The sequence below is a fragment of the Diabrotica undecimpunctata genome, chromosome 3 (genome assembly GCF_040954645.1).
Source record: "Diabrotica undecimpunctata isolate CICGRU chromosome 3, icDiaUnde3, whole genome shotgun sequence".
In the NCBI taxonomy this organism is placed as follows: Eukaryota; Metazoa; Arthropoda; class Insecta; order Coleoptera; family Chrysomelidae; genus Diabrotica; species Diabrotica undecimpunctata.
Genome location: NC_092805.1, coordinates 159,824,649 through 159,841,364, shown reverse-complemented (window position 1 = coordinate 159,841,364; position 16,716 = coordinate 159,824,649). Strand labels below are relative to the sequence as shown.

General features: G+C 32.0%; 1 protein-coding gene across 5 annotated transcripts in view; it reads right to left on the bottom strand.

The window, feature by feature from the left end:
* Positions 1–2,220: 2,220 nt before the first annotated feature.
* Positions 2,221–16,716, bottom strand: part of LOC140437678 (apoptosis-resistant E3 ubiquitin protein ligase 1) — a 159,823-nt gene continuing 145,327 nt past the window's right edge. For all 5 annotated transcript variants that reach the window (XM_072527325.1, XM_072527326.1, XM_072527327.1 and 2 more), the window contains 5 exons: positions 16,258–16,606; positions 15,868–16,157; positions 12,195–12,515; positions 11,240–11,502; positions 2,221–7,169 (listed from right to left, as the gene is read on the bottom strand). In XM_072527325.1, coding sequence (XP_072383426.1) covers positions 7,067–7,169; positions 11,240–11,502; positions 12,195–12,515; positions 15,868–16,157; positions 16,258–16,606 — 1,326 coding nt within the window. In that variant the 3' untranslated portion in view covers positions 2,221–7,066. The remainder of the gene's footprint in view (positions 7,170–11,239; positions 11,503–12,194; positions 12,516–15,867; positions 16,158–16,257; positions 16,607–16,716) is intronic.

The window sequence follows — 16,716 nt, the reverse complement described above, 5'->3', positions numbered from 1 at the left end:
GTTGAGCTGGTCACTTGTATAAAATACTATATATTAACTTTAATCAAATAAAAGGTAAATATCGAGCACAGTTTTTTATTATTAAACCTTGCCCAAGTACTTTCGCTCTCAGAGCATCTTCAGGGGCATTTCGTCAAAATTGTAGGCTATCCAGCCTTCTATGAATGTTATACACATTAAATAATACATTTACACAATACTAGACAAAGGACAAAGGTTTAAATTTTTTTTCAAAGGTTAAGAAGCTACATTGTGGGTGACAGTAGGAGGGACTGTATATATGACTATATAATAAACCAGAAAACACATTGCCTTGACATCAATCGTTTATTCGGTTTCTCCTTTGACTCTTCTTTTCTGGTAAGTAGAACGTAGACATGTAGACTCTTTTGTTCTGCAACATGCCCATGATTACACTTTTAAGTTAGAAGTCTTTAGTGAGGTGGTAAAACTTGGTAAGCAGTTTGCGATGGTTGACCATGTCATAAGATGCAGAGTGGTCTACGAAGACAGCTACAGTGACCATTCGTTGCCAACTTTTGCAAGTCTGAAAATAAATCTTTCTAACACTTTTTAGGGATAGCATAGTGTGAGACTGGGCGAATTTTTTGAATCTATTCGTGTTTTCGTCAGCTTCACGTCGGCTTTCATTCAGAGTTTCGAAAAGTTGTAGCTAACAGCACGCTTGTTCATCATATCGACGATCCATTGGTTGGTAATACCCTCGGAAGGATTTATTTTTCCTGTCCTGAAATCATTTGGACTAGCAACTTTGTTTTCCTCCTCATCAAGAACTTTTGTTATAGCCTCTCTTCTTTTCTTGTCCTCAATCTTACCATTTACTAATAGCTGGTTAGCTATTTGGTCTGCACTTACCTCTGAGAGGTCAAAAAGTGGCGCAACTGTTACTGTAGGTTACAAGTTTTTAATTAGTTTTAATGCCCACCTGCTGTTCTGTTCATATGGAAGTCGTTTAATAGTTTGATCCATTTTTCTTTTATGAGATCAGTCTAACTTCGCATAAGATCTTAGATAGACATTGATATACTCCATTCGCTTAGCTCGGGCATATTTTGACAGATTCATTGTCGGAAACCCACAACAATTCCTACTTCTCAGTATTAATAGCTCAAGTATCCTACTATTGCAGACTTCTTTCTTTAAAAAAAGAAGAATTATTCGAAATAGTGGAAGTGTATACTAAACCCATCAAATTTTGGGTAGTATGTATTTAAAAAATATATTTTAGTTGTTATAATTTAACACAACTATTTATTATATGGTGCAGATAATTAAATATTGAGTGTCGGTAATTCGCAAAGTTCTATTTTATTTACTATTTAGTTTGTTTACTAATAATATTGGCAATGAATACGTGTGCTTGGTTGTATAGTAATTTCCAGCCACTTTTAGTCTGTCAAAAAGTAACTAACTTTGCAAAAAAATAATTACTAAATTCACTAGACAGTTCGGACTGGGAATAGCGAACCGAGTTTAGAAAGTGTCATCAGACAATGAGTACAACTCGCACTTAGTCTGGTATTCCTTAAGTGGATCCGTAGTTAAGACAGCCCTGAAACGAATTGAGTGCGGCAGCCCTGATTTATGTGCTTTCTTAACTTTGCCTGAACGATGTTTGGAAATATTTACTGTTGTTCACTGTTACAAATAACTCTAAAGAAAACTCGGTTTTTTGAATTAAGACTGTTGCTAAAATACCGAGTGAAATTATTAAACGTTTGAATATATCAGACTGTCATTTAGATACACGACAATGCTTTTGCCGATCACCGGCCACTTTACTGGTAAATAATGAAGGTGACACAATGAAGGCTATACGGGAATGAACGAGTTGCACAGTTACCGATGTAGATGATAATATCAAAGAAAACATTGCAACAACACAGAACATTTTATGAAATGCCATGATGAGATGCAATGATAAACCAATATGCTAATCACAACAATCAAATTTTTTAAAGCACTTTCAAATTAGAAATAATTTTCAAATCAATAAATTACATTTATTATAAATAGTTGTAAACAAAGTTGGTTTAAAAATAGTATAAATTTATTAAGTAATTGTAGAAAAAATGTTGTATGTATTACAAGCAAAAAGTGACATTATTGATCTGAAGTATTTAGTTGCTTAAGTAGTTATGTGATCTTACTTTCGAGCAATAATATATCACTCATGGCTTTTTAACAGAAACAACATAATATCAAAAACAATTTTTATTCTCCTTTGAATATAATACTTTACGAACCACAGATGGACAGTGTCAAATGATTTGACAATCATTTAAAAACTTTATTTATAATAAACAGGCGGTGATGTTACGACTACAGAATAGACAACTATAGATTACTAAATGTGCGTGTGTACATTAAATATCAGTGAAAAAATACTAAGTCAATTCATCTTTAATTTATGGAGTATCAATAAAAGTTAGAAATTGTTAGTTTTATTATATATTGTGTTTCGTAAAAAATAAAATGTAAAGGCAAATCAGAGCTGATGAATTCTTAATAAAGAATTTATAATATTAATGTTACACTATATCATTTTTTAATTCCCTTCATTCTCTATTATTTTGGATAAATTTGGATATTTTGCAATTAACTTTAAAACGAAATTATTTCATCTCCAGTTAAATATTATTTTATATGGGATTACACCACAATTGATTGTAATGAGAAATTACATTTTACATTTGACGTTTCGATTTCAAATCAGGAAATTGTTTTCAAAAACATTCTGAAATAAAGTTGTAAATGCTTATAAATTGGCGCTTAGATGTCAAACCAATTTGACAGTTGACTTTCTTGGCCTCGATCATAGAAGTTAGTCATATTTTGCTGTTAGAGAGGTAAGTAACAACACGTAACAATAAGTGATGTTTAGAAATATCAATTTAGGAAAGTTTTACCTCATTATTATTATTATAACTTTTTGCGTTATTACTTCTCTATATATGTATTTAAATTTAATATTACAAATTTTTCACTATGATTCTTTTTTTTTTCATATATCTCTGAACAGATGAAATACTAATAATAATGACCTTAGATTTTAATTACCTAATTCATAATTCTATATATTTTCTACTTTTTCGACAATACGGTAATGTTGTACCAACATTACAAAATCAAATTGGATGACGTGTAACGTCATCTAATTTGAAATTGTACGTTGTTGCCATATACAAAATACAAAATAAAAATCATATATAAATTCAATACAATACAATTTGAAACTTTAATGTTATATTGATATTATATGTCCGCAGATAATTATTTTTGCCCATTTATAATAAATAAGGTTTACACTAGAAAATATAAAATGATGTGATGATCCTTTATGTAATTATTTTAAAATGTATGAAAGTTTTATAAAGCGTTATTACTTAACTCAATAATATATATTTTTATAATTCACTTCTTCTTTTATCTCCTCTATCAAAAATTATGTTTGCAAAGATTTTTGTTCTTCGTTTTACATTCAAAAATTAAACAGTTGAAGTAATTAATCACTAAAAAATCATATTACGATTCAATAAGTTAAAGATAAATATTAAAAATCTTTAAAATATTTTTTAAAGCTTTGTTTAGTTAAAATTTTTTAATTATTTATAGACTTTTTATAAATTCGCGCAATATGTTGTACTAAATATTACAGAATCCAATAATATTACAGAAGGCATTTTCTAATTTTAATTTTTATTAGGTTGTTCACTTCAGTTAGCACTAGGCTTAAATCCTAACTAATGTGTTTAACCTTAGTTAAAATATAAAGATTATAATAAATAATCAAGTCTAATAAGGACTTGTATGTACGATAGCACATTCGTAGGAAAAAAAATATAACTATAAAAGAAATGCAATCTGTTGTAGCTGGAATGTAAACGTAAAATAAAAAAGAACATACATGTACATGTTTCCCCTTATCTGATGAGTATAACGAAAACTATATATCTGTATACACCGTCACAACTCGCAGAAATAAACATTTACCTTTTAATTAAATCTTTCAAATGAGGCACGCCAGAGAACATATTTTACATCGGCATCAGAGGTACACTATTTCGGATATGACACAGGTAGATACTAAAACCCATATAGTAAGCGACATACAGGGCAATAAATCTGACTTCATTCAAGTTGAAAACTATGAAAAAAATTTTGAACGAATACATCAAGAAAAACAATCTTAATAAAAACCCAATGCATCAGCGGCAATGGGCGTATCAAGAAGGGAGTCAGGTGAAGCCGCCCTGCACAATCTGGTGTTGGAACTCGAAAGGAGTTTACATCAGAAAGAAGTCGCCCTTGCTGCATTTTTAGTCATCGAAGGTGCATTTGATAAAACCTATATCGAATCAATATACGGCGTACTGATTACGGAAGGAAATTAACAACACATCATACAGGTGGATTATTCATATGCTCCAGAGCAGGATAATATCCACGGATATGTAAGAAGGTGCCATAAGCCTCAAGAGGGCGTATCGCCAAGATTATGGAATATAGTGGTTGACATATTACATATATTTGATATCTGAAAGAGAAACTCTCTGTGAACTATTCTAAAACTTAACTAGTAGCCTTTACTATTAAGAGGAAGCTTAATGGACTGGGTGAGCTGAAATTATTTGGGAAGGAACTAGAAAGAACCAATGAGGTCAAGTATCTAGGGGTAATCCTGGAATCCAAACTCAATTGGAGCTCTCATATCAACAACATAACCAACAGGGCTGCGCGACTCTTCTGGAACTGCAGACGAGTTTTAGGTAAAACCTGGGAGTTGAAACCGATGGTTATACACATCAGTGAACGGTTGTGCAATCTTGTGTGATCTCTCTCACCAGCTTACAAAGATAAGCGCTTGTAAATATGACAGGAGCCTTGAATAATACATGGAAAGCATTTTTAGATTTTATCACAGGTTTCAGGTAAAAAATACTTGAAGGGCGAATTATGTAGTGAATATTCGTACAAATACCACTGGGACTATACTTGAGGAATCAATCTTTAAGATGAATTCCGATATGATGACATCAGAACTAATTTTCACTAAGAATATCACAACAATATCTAGAGAACCAAAAGTCACAAACATTAATGGGACCTTAATAAGGTTCACTGATGGATCTAAAACTATCCATGGTACTGGATCAGAAGTCTGTGGGCACACATGTAATTAAAACAAATCTTGGTCGAGTTTACCGAAAGTATAGTGGCAATTGTCAAACATGGAACAAAAAATTTCGGTTTAACAGTGTTGGCATGTTTTTATAATGTAAATGCTGTATACTTCAAATATAAAAAGATAAAGCTTTAGAAAAGTACATTTTGTTTATATTATGTTATGAATTCTGCAATTTTTGATTTATATAAAACAAAAATGAGTCAATATTTGTTTCTTTTGAGATTAATTTCAATTAACTATAAGAATTTTTTTGGCAATTACCCTTTGATAGATTTGGCAATCGTCAAATCAGCAGTTACCAGATTGCAACAGATATTTGCAATTAATTTCGAAAGAGACAAATATTTACCCGTTATTGTTTCATATAAATTAAAAATTTGTAATTTCTAATTTATATTCATAAAATAGTATAATCAAAATGTACTTTTTAAAAGCTTTCTTTCTTTATATTTGAAGCATACAACATGAATTATAAAACATCCCAACATTGCCAAACCAAAATATTTTATTTCATGGTTGACATTTGCGACTATATTCAGCTTGTACTTTCGGTAAACTCAACCCAAACTTCTACAACCGTGTTTCAGGCTAAAGTTTTTGCTTTGGTGGCCTGCATTGATGAAATCCTGAATGGAGACCCCAACGCAAAGAGAATCAACATTTATATAGATAGCCAAGCAGATTTGTTGACAAAACAAGGCTCGAGAGAAACTTTTGTAGGTCCAGAACCATGGTATGGCATCACCTAAGATCCTACGCGAAACGAGGTTCAGAAGGAGCTGATAAGAAATCATCAAAAGAAATATAGAGCCACTCAATAGTAAATCCACAGTGAGAAAATAAACAAGAACGTAGATAAAAATTCTTGAAAAATTGAATGTTTTTAAACCGTTTTATAAGCAGTTTTTTTGTAAATGCTCAAATAAGTAATCATACCACATGTTTTTTAGATGAAAAGTCAAAATTTTACCTCCTTTGATCATTAGATTAAATTGGGATTACTTACTTTCTGGTTTTACTGATGATGGTCTGATAGGACCGAAAAAGTTTTGAACATTGTAATCCTTTTGGATATTTTTATTATTTTAGTAATTCTACAAATATCCCAATTACAATAGAAGTATTCACTTAGAAAATAGTGCATATATACGTTCTTTTTTATACCCGTAACCATTAAATGCAAGTTTACAAATGCATTTGTGCTATCGTAACGTAATTGTTAATTAATTTACATTTAAGTAATGAGGAGCAAATAATACTTGTTCGTATAATATAAAACTAAATAAAAGTTTGAGAACTAGACTCTAGGAGTATTTTTGATTTTAGTGATTTTACAAGTCTACGGAGATACTCCACTTTGTGGTATATAAGGTGCAAATTATATAAGAATTCTTGGATTAATGTAAAAAATATCATGAGACTCTGGTTTTGCCTGTTTCTAATTGCTCGTTCAAAATTTTAATCACAATTTTTCATCTTAATTTACTAAACAAAAGTGATGTAACTTTTAAATTACTCCACTTTTCATATATTCTTTAAATTTCATTCATTTTATTTGTTCAAGAGATCAGATAAGAGATCAAAATAAGAATCATTTTCCAACGAGTAAAACTATTCTAGAATTGACATAATTGGCATAAACAAAATAAATAAATAATTATTTTGGGCATATTGTACAGAACAGGTATTTAATTGTATTTTGTCATATTTATTTCGTTTTAATCCAAATAATTCTTATATAAACACACTAAACCGCTAATTTTCAATTTATAAACTGTACGTGTGTTAAAACTTCTACTTTTGTGACACTAATATTAAATAAATACTATAAAAAGCGTAAATAAATCACAGTTGTAGTCAAACCATTCCAAACCCTTCGGTACCTTCACTTATTGCTAGTAGAAGAGATTTTTCGAAATGTTCGTAAGAGTCGTAATCAGGTAGGCAGAGTTGATTGAAACTAAAACAGGAAAACAAAGTGTAATTTATTCTATCATTAGTTTAAGTTATTTCGGTATGACTAACGTAGCATCAATGTACATGTAACTAAATTTATAAGTAGTATAAAGTGGTATAAGCACAAACAGTATAAAGCGGCTCCAAAACATAATAAGTATAAAAATAGTGATAAGGGATTGCAATGCTAAACTAGGCAACGGAAGTCGATTTAAGAGAGGTGGCGGAAAAACATAGCCTACACGACACAATATATGATAATGGAGAACAGCTGACACAATTTGTCATATCTAATAACATGGTTATTAAACCCACCCAATTTAAAAGAAAGAACATTTTACAACGTCACACCAGATGCAAGACAATCTAGTAGCATTATTAATTCGCGAGATATGAGAGGAACTGACGCGAGATATGAGCGATAGTGATCACTTTCAGATTAAAACTACGTTGAGAACACCAATTGCAGTATAGAAGCCAGAGCAGCAAAAACAAAGAGAGCGCTGAGACATAAAAGCCTTCCAAACATCAAATAAAGAAATGGAGTATCAAGTAGCCACAAGCAACATATTGCAATTGCTAGTAGAGGAGAAGTATGACATAAAGATAAACTAAGTATGGCTGCAAATGGTAACAGTTATAGAACAAGCAATGGAGAAAAGCATTGGAAAAAATCGGAATTGCCCAAAACGAAAATAGTTTGACAAAGAATGTGAGGAAATGCTGGAAATAAAAACTCACAAACGACTGAGGATGCTATAAAAAATGCTATACAAAACAAGAGCACTTGTTTTGTAGACGACTACTCGTAAAAAGAAGAGCTACATAGAACATCGAATATAGAAAATAGATAGATATAAGTAGAGACATGGACAAGTTAAGGAAAATCTATAAGAAAGTAAAGACAGCGAACCAAGGTGGAAATGTTGAGAAACAAAAGCTATGAATAACTCATCTCAGCTATGACAATCTCATCTCAGAAAACTAAAACAATAGTAGTCAGCAAAGAACCAACCAGATGTAAAATAGAAATTGATGGCATCAGTATTAAACAAGTAATGAAAATAAAATACCTGGGAATTACACAGTCTAGCTATGGAGACCTGGACAAAGAAGTTAGAGATTAAGTACAAAAAGCAAATAGACTGGCAGGATGCATTAATAACACTATATGGCGAAACAGACACATTGACACTGAGATGAAGTCAAGAATTTATAAAGCCAGTGTAAGACCAATAATGACATATGCCTCAGAAACAAGACTAGACACAGCCACAACGCAAAGGCTACTAGAAACGGCAGAGATGAGAGTACTGAGAAGAATTACAGGAAATACGCTGAGAGATCGGAAAATAAGTGAAGGCATTAGAAGAGAATGTAACCTATAGTGTATAAATGAATGGACACAAAATAGCAAAAAAGAATAGAATAACCAAATAAGCAGAATGGAGGAGACCCGTGTCGTCAAAATAGCATGAGATAAGTCACCAATCGACAGAATAAGTATCGGACAACCGCGCAAAAGATGGAGTGACAACCTTCCACAGAGGTATTAATCCGCCAATAAACAAGCAGAATTGCTTATAAAGAGGAAGAAGAAGAAAAAGAAAAAATCGTCGAATAATGGAATGAGTATTTTCAGAAATTACTAAATATTTAAAGTGAGGCGGAGGAAGAAGATATTACATTCCATATTGCAGATATGGAAAATTCAACACCAACACTTCAAGAAGTAACAATTGCGATAACCTCTCCTAAATATCACAAAGTACCAAGAAATTATGGTATAAACGAAGAAATGATAAAAAAGGATCATTAGGAGTCAGACGAGGAGATCCCTTACACCATTGCTGTTTAATTTTGTTTAGTAAGTATTTTGTTCAAAGTAAAATATCGTCGGAGCTGACAGAGGGTTTTGCCAATCAAGGTTTAAAAAATGAAAGGCCTAGAATTTGAACATAACTCTTAATGATCACAACTTCGAAATGCCAAAGGAGTTTACGTATCTTGGGCAGTAATCATAGTGACAACCAAGTGAAAAAAGAGATCTCAGCAAGAATAACTGCTGAGAATAATATATCACACTATATTTCATCATTATTGAGGTCTGTGCTGTTAAAAAGATAATCTAAATTAATACTGTATTCAATTATTCGCCCAGTTGTTTATTATGGCAGTGAAACGTGGACCTTCAATCAACGAGAAATAAATAAGCTGCTGGTATTACAAGGAAGGTTCTCAGAACGATATTTTTCGAAATAACAGGAGATTGGAGAAGACGCCTTAACGCTGAATTGGCGACTCTCTATGTTAGTGAAAACATAACTTAACATATAATAGCTAACCGGGTAACATGGGCAAGACCAGATAAGGAGAACAGAGTATTAAAAACAATAATTTTTGAGAGACCAGATCGTAAAAGATCAGTAGGCCGACCCAGGAAAAGATATAAGCATGATGTCCAAACAGATTTGTTTAGAAGTCGGGTACAACGATGGTAAATGGAAGCACAAGATCACTCCGAGCTGTGAGGCCAGACAAGACAAATATATAAAGAGCTCAGTTAAATATCAGCATTTGTTATTATAATTTACTTGTGTTATAAAATAAATTTGAGAAAAAAATCATTATGAATGGTGGTGTGTCTCTGTCTCTGGTAGACTAACGTGATAGACGTGCATAAAAAGGCTCTGATATTTAATTACAAATTTCGGGCAGTATCGAGTTGATTTTTTCACAAAGTGCGTTTTTAGCGAATTATTTAATTTGCGAATTTAGCGTATCTATATAAAAAATTGTGAATGTAATACAGAATTTAAAAAAAAACGTATACACTAAAAGAGCAATTAGTGATAATTTTTCAAAACAATGCATGGGCCTATAGGTGAGTATACAGATATACATTTAAGGTTAGGTTATTTTTGATACAGTTATATTTCTTTATAGACAAAACATATTTCTTTTTTAATACGGTTCTGTATATATTTCTTTATCGACAAACATAATCCAGATGTAGTATATTTATTTTACCACAAAAAGGTGGAGTTTTCGTTAAATGTCTTTTTAATTTTTGAATATCATACCCTTCCATATATATTCTAAAAAATATTATTTACATAATATCTGGGGCGTCATCCCGACGCAATATTAATCTAGGTCAAACTAAAAAAAAATCGGTTGCCTGTAAAGTCGGTTTTACGGGCGAAGATTTTACGTGACAACGTCTTTTTCTCGGTAGAATATTTATTGATATGAATATTATTAAATTGCACAATAGGAACAAGGACGATACTTTAACCACACGTGTGAACTTGTATTATGACGCTTTCTCGGTTTTCCAACGCCAAGAACGTTCGAGAAAGACAGAGACACAAGCACGCACCGATTCAACGCGCCTAATTCTCTAGTGCTGCGCGCGCAGCGGACCGATCATGTTTGAGTGGGAGAGAGACGCAAGGCCTTCGCCGGTCCGGCGGGCCTCTCTCTCGTTCGGTGACTCATCGTAACAGACGTGAGCGGGCGTTACACTTTTTCATGAGTGACTCCGAGCCACAACCTAATTTAAGACGTTGTCACGTCAAAAAAAACAAACAAACACAAAAAAACCAAATTTAACTGATCCCTTTATATACCTGCCTGATTTATGGTCTTATTATTTGACTCCTCACTATCTCAACGTAATTATCTCGTCTTTGAGATAATCATATCGGGGTTCTCAGTTAACAGAACCATATCTCGCCTTGTTTGTAAAAAATCAATTGTGATCAAATAAAATAAAAATACTCCAACTCGCGGTCTACAATATTACTTCAACATCGAACTATACGTTGCTTCGGCAAAGATTAATTAATCGGCGTTTTTTACAATCAACCACCATAGAAGTTTTGATTCTTGTCTTAAATTGGGGAAAAGGAACAACCACAACGCTACTAATATGATGATGCTACAATTAAAAATAGCTACAACTTAACTAAAAAGCGTTTTTAAATGGAGTAATTTAATTTGTAGGAATTGGATTTGTGACCAATGTGTATGCATATTACTAACTACTCAAGACATAATAGAATTACATACCAAGTATGTGCCGTTGGAAGATTTCCAAAAGTAGGGGCAGCCGTGATCTGAAACCGAGGTGTAAGATCCCTGAATCCTCCTGGAGGCAACTGAGAACATCCAGTGGTAAATTGTAACAATCGTGCCATCTCTTCTTGTGTAAAATTGCCCACTGCTGCCCAAAACCAGCCAACTATTCTTCTGAACTCCGTTGAATTACCATTAACGACGTGGTGGGCTTTGAAGTCTGCGATACTGTATTGTCCCGTCCCGCAGAGAAGAAGCTGAAACGCCCATAGCAACAAATATTTTCAATCACGGGGATTATGTTAATTATATTATTTCTACTCAGTTGTGCGAAATATGTGAGGTATAGAAATAAGCTGTGAGTTAATAAGGTTAAACAAATTATGTATAAAGTAACTACTATTGTAGATGGCGGTGTATTACATATCTAGAAGGCACCCCCTGCCGTTTTTGTCTAAAAGTTAGTACTCTAACCCCTCTATGACATGTGACATGTTTCGATATATTTGGATATCAAAGATCTTTTTATCCATATTTCCCAAGGTTTAAATGTTTTGTTTTTACAAAAAATTCATTTTTGACTGACTTTGGCCAGTGGTGTTACAAAGAGAAGAAGGAATATTCGGAACAAAAATATATTACTTTTAATAATGGTATCTGGTATCAATAATTAATATTTTATTGCAGTGCTATTGGCTGACACGACACTTTCCAATCTTCTTGATATCGACAAACTTAAATGCCACTGGTCTCAGTCAAAATCTACTTTACAAATGAACAAGTGGCTAACATAGATAATAATATATTAACAACACATGAACAAACTTTTATACAAAAATAGCAGGGTGTTTGTGCCTTTTAGAAATGTAAATGGAACTACAAAAGCGATAATACTATCGATATTCCGGAATCATAATCAAATTTATAAAAAAAATCAAACAGTACTTACTTCTAACTCGTTCTCATCAAAAATACTGAGTAAGTTATCAGGGATCAACTCGTTCAAACCTCGCAGAAACGCCTCCATTTCATCCTTTATGCTGGTAGCTAATCTATATTGTGCAAGGGCATCTAGATATTGCAGTTTTGTACTATTGGAAACTCTAATTTTTGAACCGTTCGGAACCAACTCTACTACCCTAAATAGCTGCCCGTTGGTATCGTACTGCTCTTCTACGAAATACAACTCTGTTTCTAGATCGTCCATGTTATTTTCTAGGAGATACTTAATTTTAGACAGGTACAGGTCTGGATCATCTTGCTCAAAATACTAAAAATTAAAGTATACATTATTTCCTTTAAAGACAATAACACGTCATCTATGACGTTTTTGTGTCGTCACTTGTCAATCTTTCAGGACGGGAACCGCCACTACCAGAAGTTAGTTTTTTTATCTAAAAGTAAAACTTTACTAGTACACCAAGCATAATACGGATTGAAGACATAATTACTTACACTGAGTCAGATATTCGTGAGTTATTGCTGGATATCGTAGAACAAGTCACCAAGTTTGTCATCAAGTTTCATCACTGGTAGTTAGGTGAAAAAAGAATGAGATGAAACTTTAACTGAACTGAGATGACTTTAGTACACTGAATAATGAATATGTAGAAAGTAATGAATATTTACAGATGGCACTGTGCTAGTTAACGCCTTACAGATACGAGATTCGAGATCTTCAATTCAAGCAGCCCTAGGGGAAGTAATTGGTCCATTTGACGACTAAAGAGATTGAATATTCTAATTTCTAATATTGTTCTGAAGCTATTTTCTTGTGGCATTTTAAATTAATTTATATTTAAATGGGAATAAGCCACAATTAACGGTTAAAATACGTTTATTGACGTTTCAATTTCCACTTCGGAAATCGTTCTCAAAATACAAACATTAGTAAATTAAACAAATTTTGTTTTTTGTTACTTAGTGAAAAAATTCTTCTAATAATTTAATTTTATCTGACTCATCTATATTGACAATTCAGACATACCTTATACATTTTAAAGTAGAAAACTTTAAAATGATATTGCCAATATTGTTGAGTTGCGTTCCTGGGACGACTTTACTTATAAGATAGTTCATTCGATTACATGAAATCAACTTTAACTTGAGAATATCCGTCAGAATATAATATAATATAATAAGATCTAATAATAAACGGACCTTATACAAAATTAACAAAGGATCCAACAAAGCCTTTGGAAAACAAAATATATAGAACTTTATTCAAGTTTAAAGATTGTTTACCCAGTTATCAGAGAAGATTAATTACACCTCATTACAGTAAGACCCCTCATTTTTATGGAGTACCGAAAATTCATAAAACGAATATACCACTTAGACCCATTTGTAGTACCATGAATTCTCCTTGTAGTGAACTATCAAAATTTTTATTAAATATTTTAAAACCAATTGCGAATAAAAATGACACATTTACAAAAAATACACAACATTTTTTAAATAAATTGAATTGAATTTAATCCAAATAATACTTTAGTAAGTTTTGATATAAATAGTTTATTTACGAATGTGCCATTAGATAAGACTTTAAATATAGTCAAGACAAAATTAGAAAGTGATGATACATTGGCAACTAGAACAAGACTAAATATATCAGCTATAATGGAGTTAATAACATTATGTACTGATAATACATACTTTCAACTAAATAATGAATTCTATAAACAAAGTTTTGGCCTAGCAATGGGCTCTAGTTTATCTCCATTATTAGCCGATATATTTATGGAAGATTTTGAAACAAATATTGTTTCTAAACAAAATTTAAAACCCTCAGTATGGTGGAGGTATGTAGATGATGTATTCTCAATATGGCCTCATGGATCAGAGTTGTTGGACACATTCCTAAATGATATAAACGATAAAGAAGAGACAATAACATTTACCATGGAAAAGGAATATAATAACACATTACCTTTTCTGGATGTTTTAATCTCTAAGAACGATACTGGATACGAAACTCAGGTGTATAGAAAACCAACACACACCAACAGATATTTAAATTTCAAATCAAATCACAATATTAATATTAAAAAGGGAATTATTAAATCCTTATACGATAGAGCCAAAATTACTTGTTCTAACGAAAATTCGTTCTTGGAGGAAAAACATTTGTTAACATCTGTTTTATTAAAAAATGATTATCCTTTATCGTTTATAAATAAGGAATTTTCAACAATCGATCGAATAGAACAAAACAACTTAGAACGAGATTCTACAGCATATGCAAGGAATAATACGAGAACAATAACAATACCATACATAAAAGGATTATCGGAAAAGCTTAAAAGGATAGGAAATAAATTCAACATTTCAACAACATTCAAAACAACAAACACGTTGAGATCTATCTTGTCCAAAACCAAACCTAACAATGAACAAGAAAGGACAAAGAATTGCATTTATAAAATACCTTGTGAATGCGATCAGTTTTATTTAGGTGAAACATCAAGACCATTAAATGTTAGAATAAGTGAACATCAATCCTATATTAAAAATAGAGAATTTGATAGATCTCAAATCTGTAAACACGCATGGGATAATGAATATAGGGTTCAATGGAATGATTCAAATATAGTCCTAAAAGAAACGGATGGTAAAAAGAGAAAAATCAAAGAAGCGGCTCTAATTATGCTAAATGAGACCAATTGTGTCGCGAATTCCTCGGCAGAATGTAGTAGGATCTGGTTACCCATATTGAAAGAGGAAGTTATTAAAAGGAAAATACCAGTATTGGTAAGTCAGTAACATATAGAGAATACATCATTTATGTTTTTTAAATAACAAACATATAAAATCGGAATTTGGTGTTTATTGAAGGTAAACTAAATGCACGATCAAATACTTACCATGTCGGGATAGTATTATGAGGTTTTTTTCCTGGTTTTTCCCTCATAATTTACTATGGAATCACTAACAGGAGAATTTTACTGTCATCATGGCATGTATTTGTCTTTTTAAAGACGAATTACATGTTATGATCTTTTCTGACGGATATTCTCAAGTTAAAGTTGATTTCATGTAATCGAATGAACTATCTTATAAGTAAAGTCGTCCCAGGAACGCAACTCAACAATATTGGCAATATCATTTTAAAGTCTTCTACTTTAAAATGTATAAGGTATGTCTGAATTGTCAATATAGATGAGTCAGATAAAATTAAATTATTAGAAGAATTTTTTCACTAAGTAACAAAAAACAAAATTTGTTTAATTTACTAATGTTTGTATTTTGAGAACGATTTCCGAAGTGGAAATTGAAACGTCAATAAACGTATTTTAACCTTTAATTGTGGTTTATTCCCATTTAAATATAAATCTAATTTCTAATGTTCTTTATATCCAGTATGTTATAGTAAATGATTCGAAATGTTCTAAAACAAGGTTATTGTGCAATCACTAATATTTATCTTTTTTTTAAACCTCTTTTCTTACACCTCAATACTGGGGTTAGCCCGTTATTGCATTCAAACTCAATTGTAATAGAATAAAATATAAGAATAATATACGTATTAGTCGGTAGGTACCCAATATAAAATAAATATTGTGATAAATATTTTAAATTCAGAAAATATTAATAAAATCGTGATTAACACACACTGTTTTTACCTTATAATGAACTCGAAGCCCTATAACTTGTGCTAAGAAAGATCTAGTGAATCTAGCTCTAACTAGTTGCCTATACGATCCCCCCAATGCGCTTTCGTACAAACACTTTCCAACTACTTTTCCAGCGAATTCATAATGTTTCAACTTAAGATGAGGGCCTCTAGCGGGATTGGGATGAACTAATGATTGCTGCCCTTCGTGAAAACTTGAAAATAAGGTATTTTTAGGATCAAATAGCTGCTCGCAGATCAGTTCGAACCATTCCCGTCTTAATCCTCCCCAATCAATTCCTAAAATGATATTAAATCCAAGTTAAGCATACAAAATGAGATAAATGATATATTATTTTTAAGTGATCTATTTAAGTATAATACTTCAAGCGGAGCTTACCTTGTTCTCCTTGAAAATTAACCTCAAAATTCTTGCACCAATCGGCCACAGAAAAGCTTTTGGTTGCCTTCATACTCGATTCTAAAAGTTTTTCTCTGCTGACCTTCATCGACAACTTTTCGTGGTAGTGTTTGTGATGGAACTTTCGAACTTCGTGGTAAAAAAAGTCTTGTTTATCTTTAAACGTTTCGGAACCGCCCATATTCTTCAAGAGAAATTGTGCGAAAGTAGCTGCTATAACGTTTCTATCTTTCGAAACTAGTTCTATCTTCGGTTGACAACCGTCGTCTACGGTAAACGATGAAGAGTAAAATTCGCTAAACTTCAATGTGTCTGCATGGAAATTGAACTGGAAAAAGATAACAATTAACACAACTGAAATTGAAACTGTTTTAAACTTGGAACATTGATAAAGTTCATTCGTTTAGCAAATTCCCATCTGTAAACATGAGCACGTGT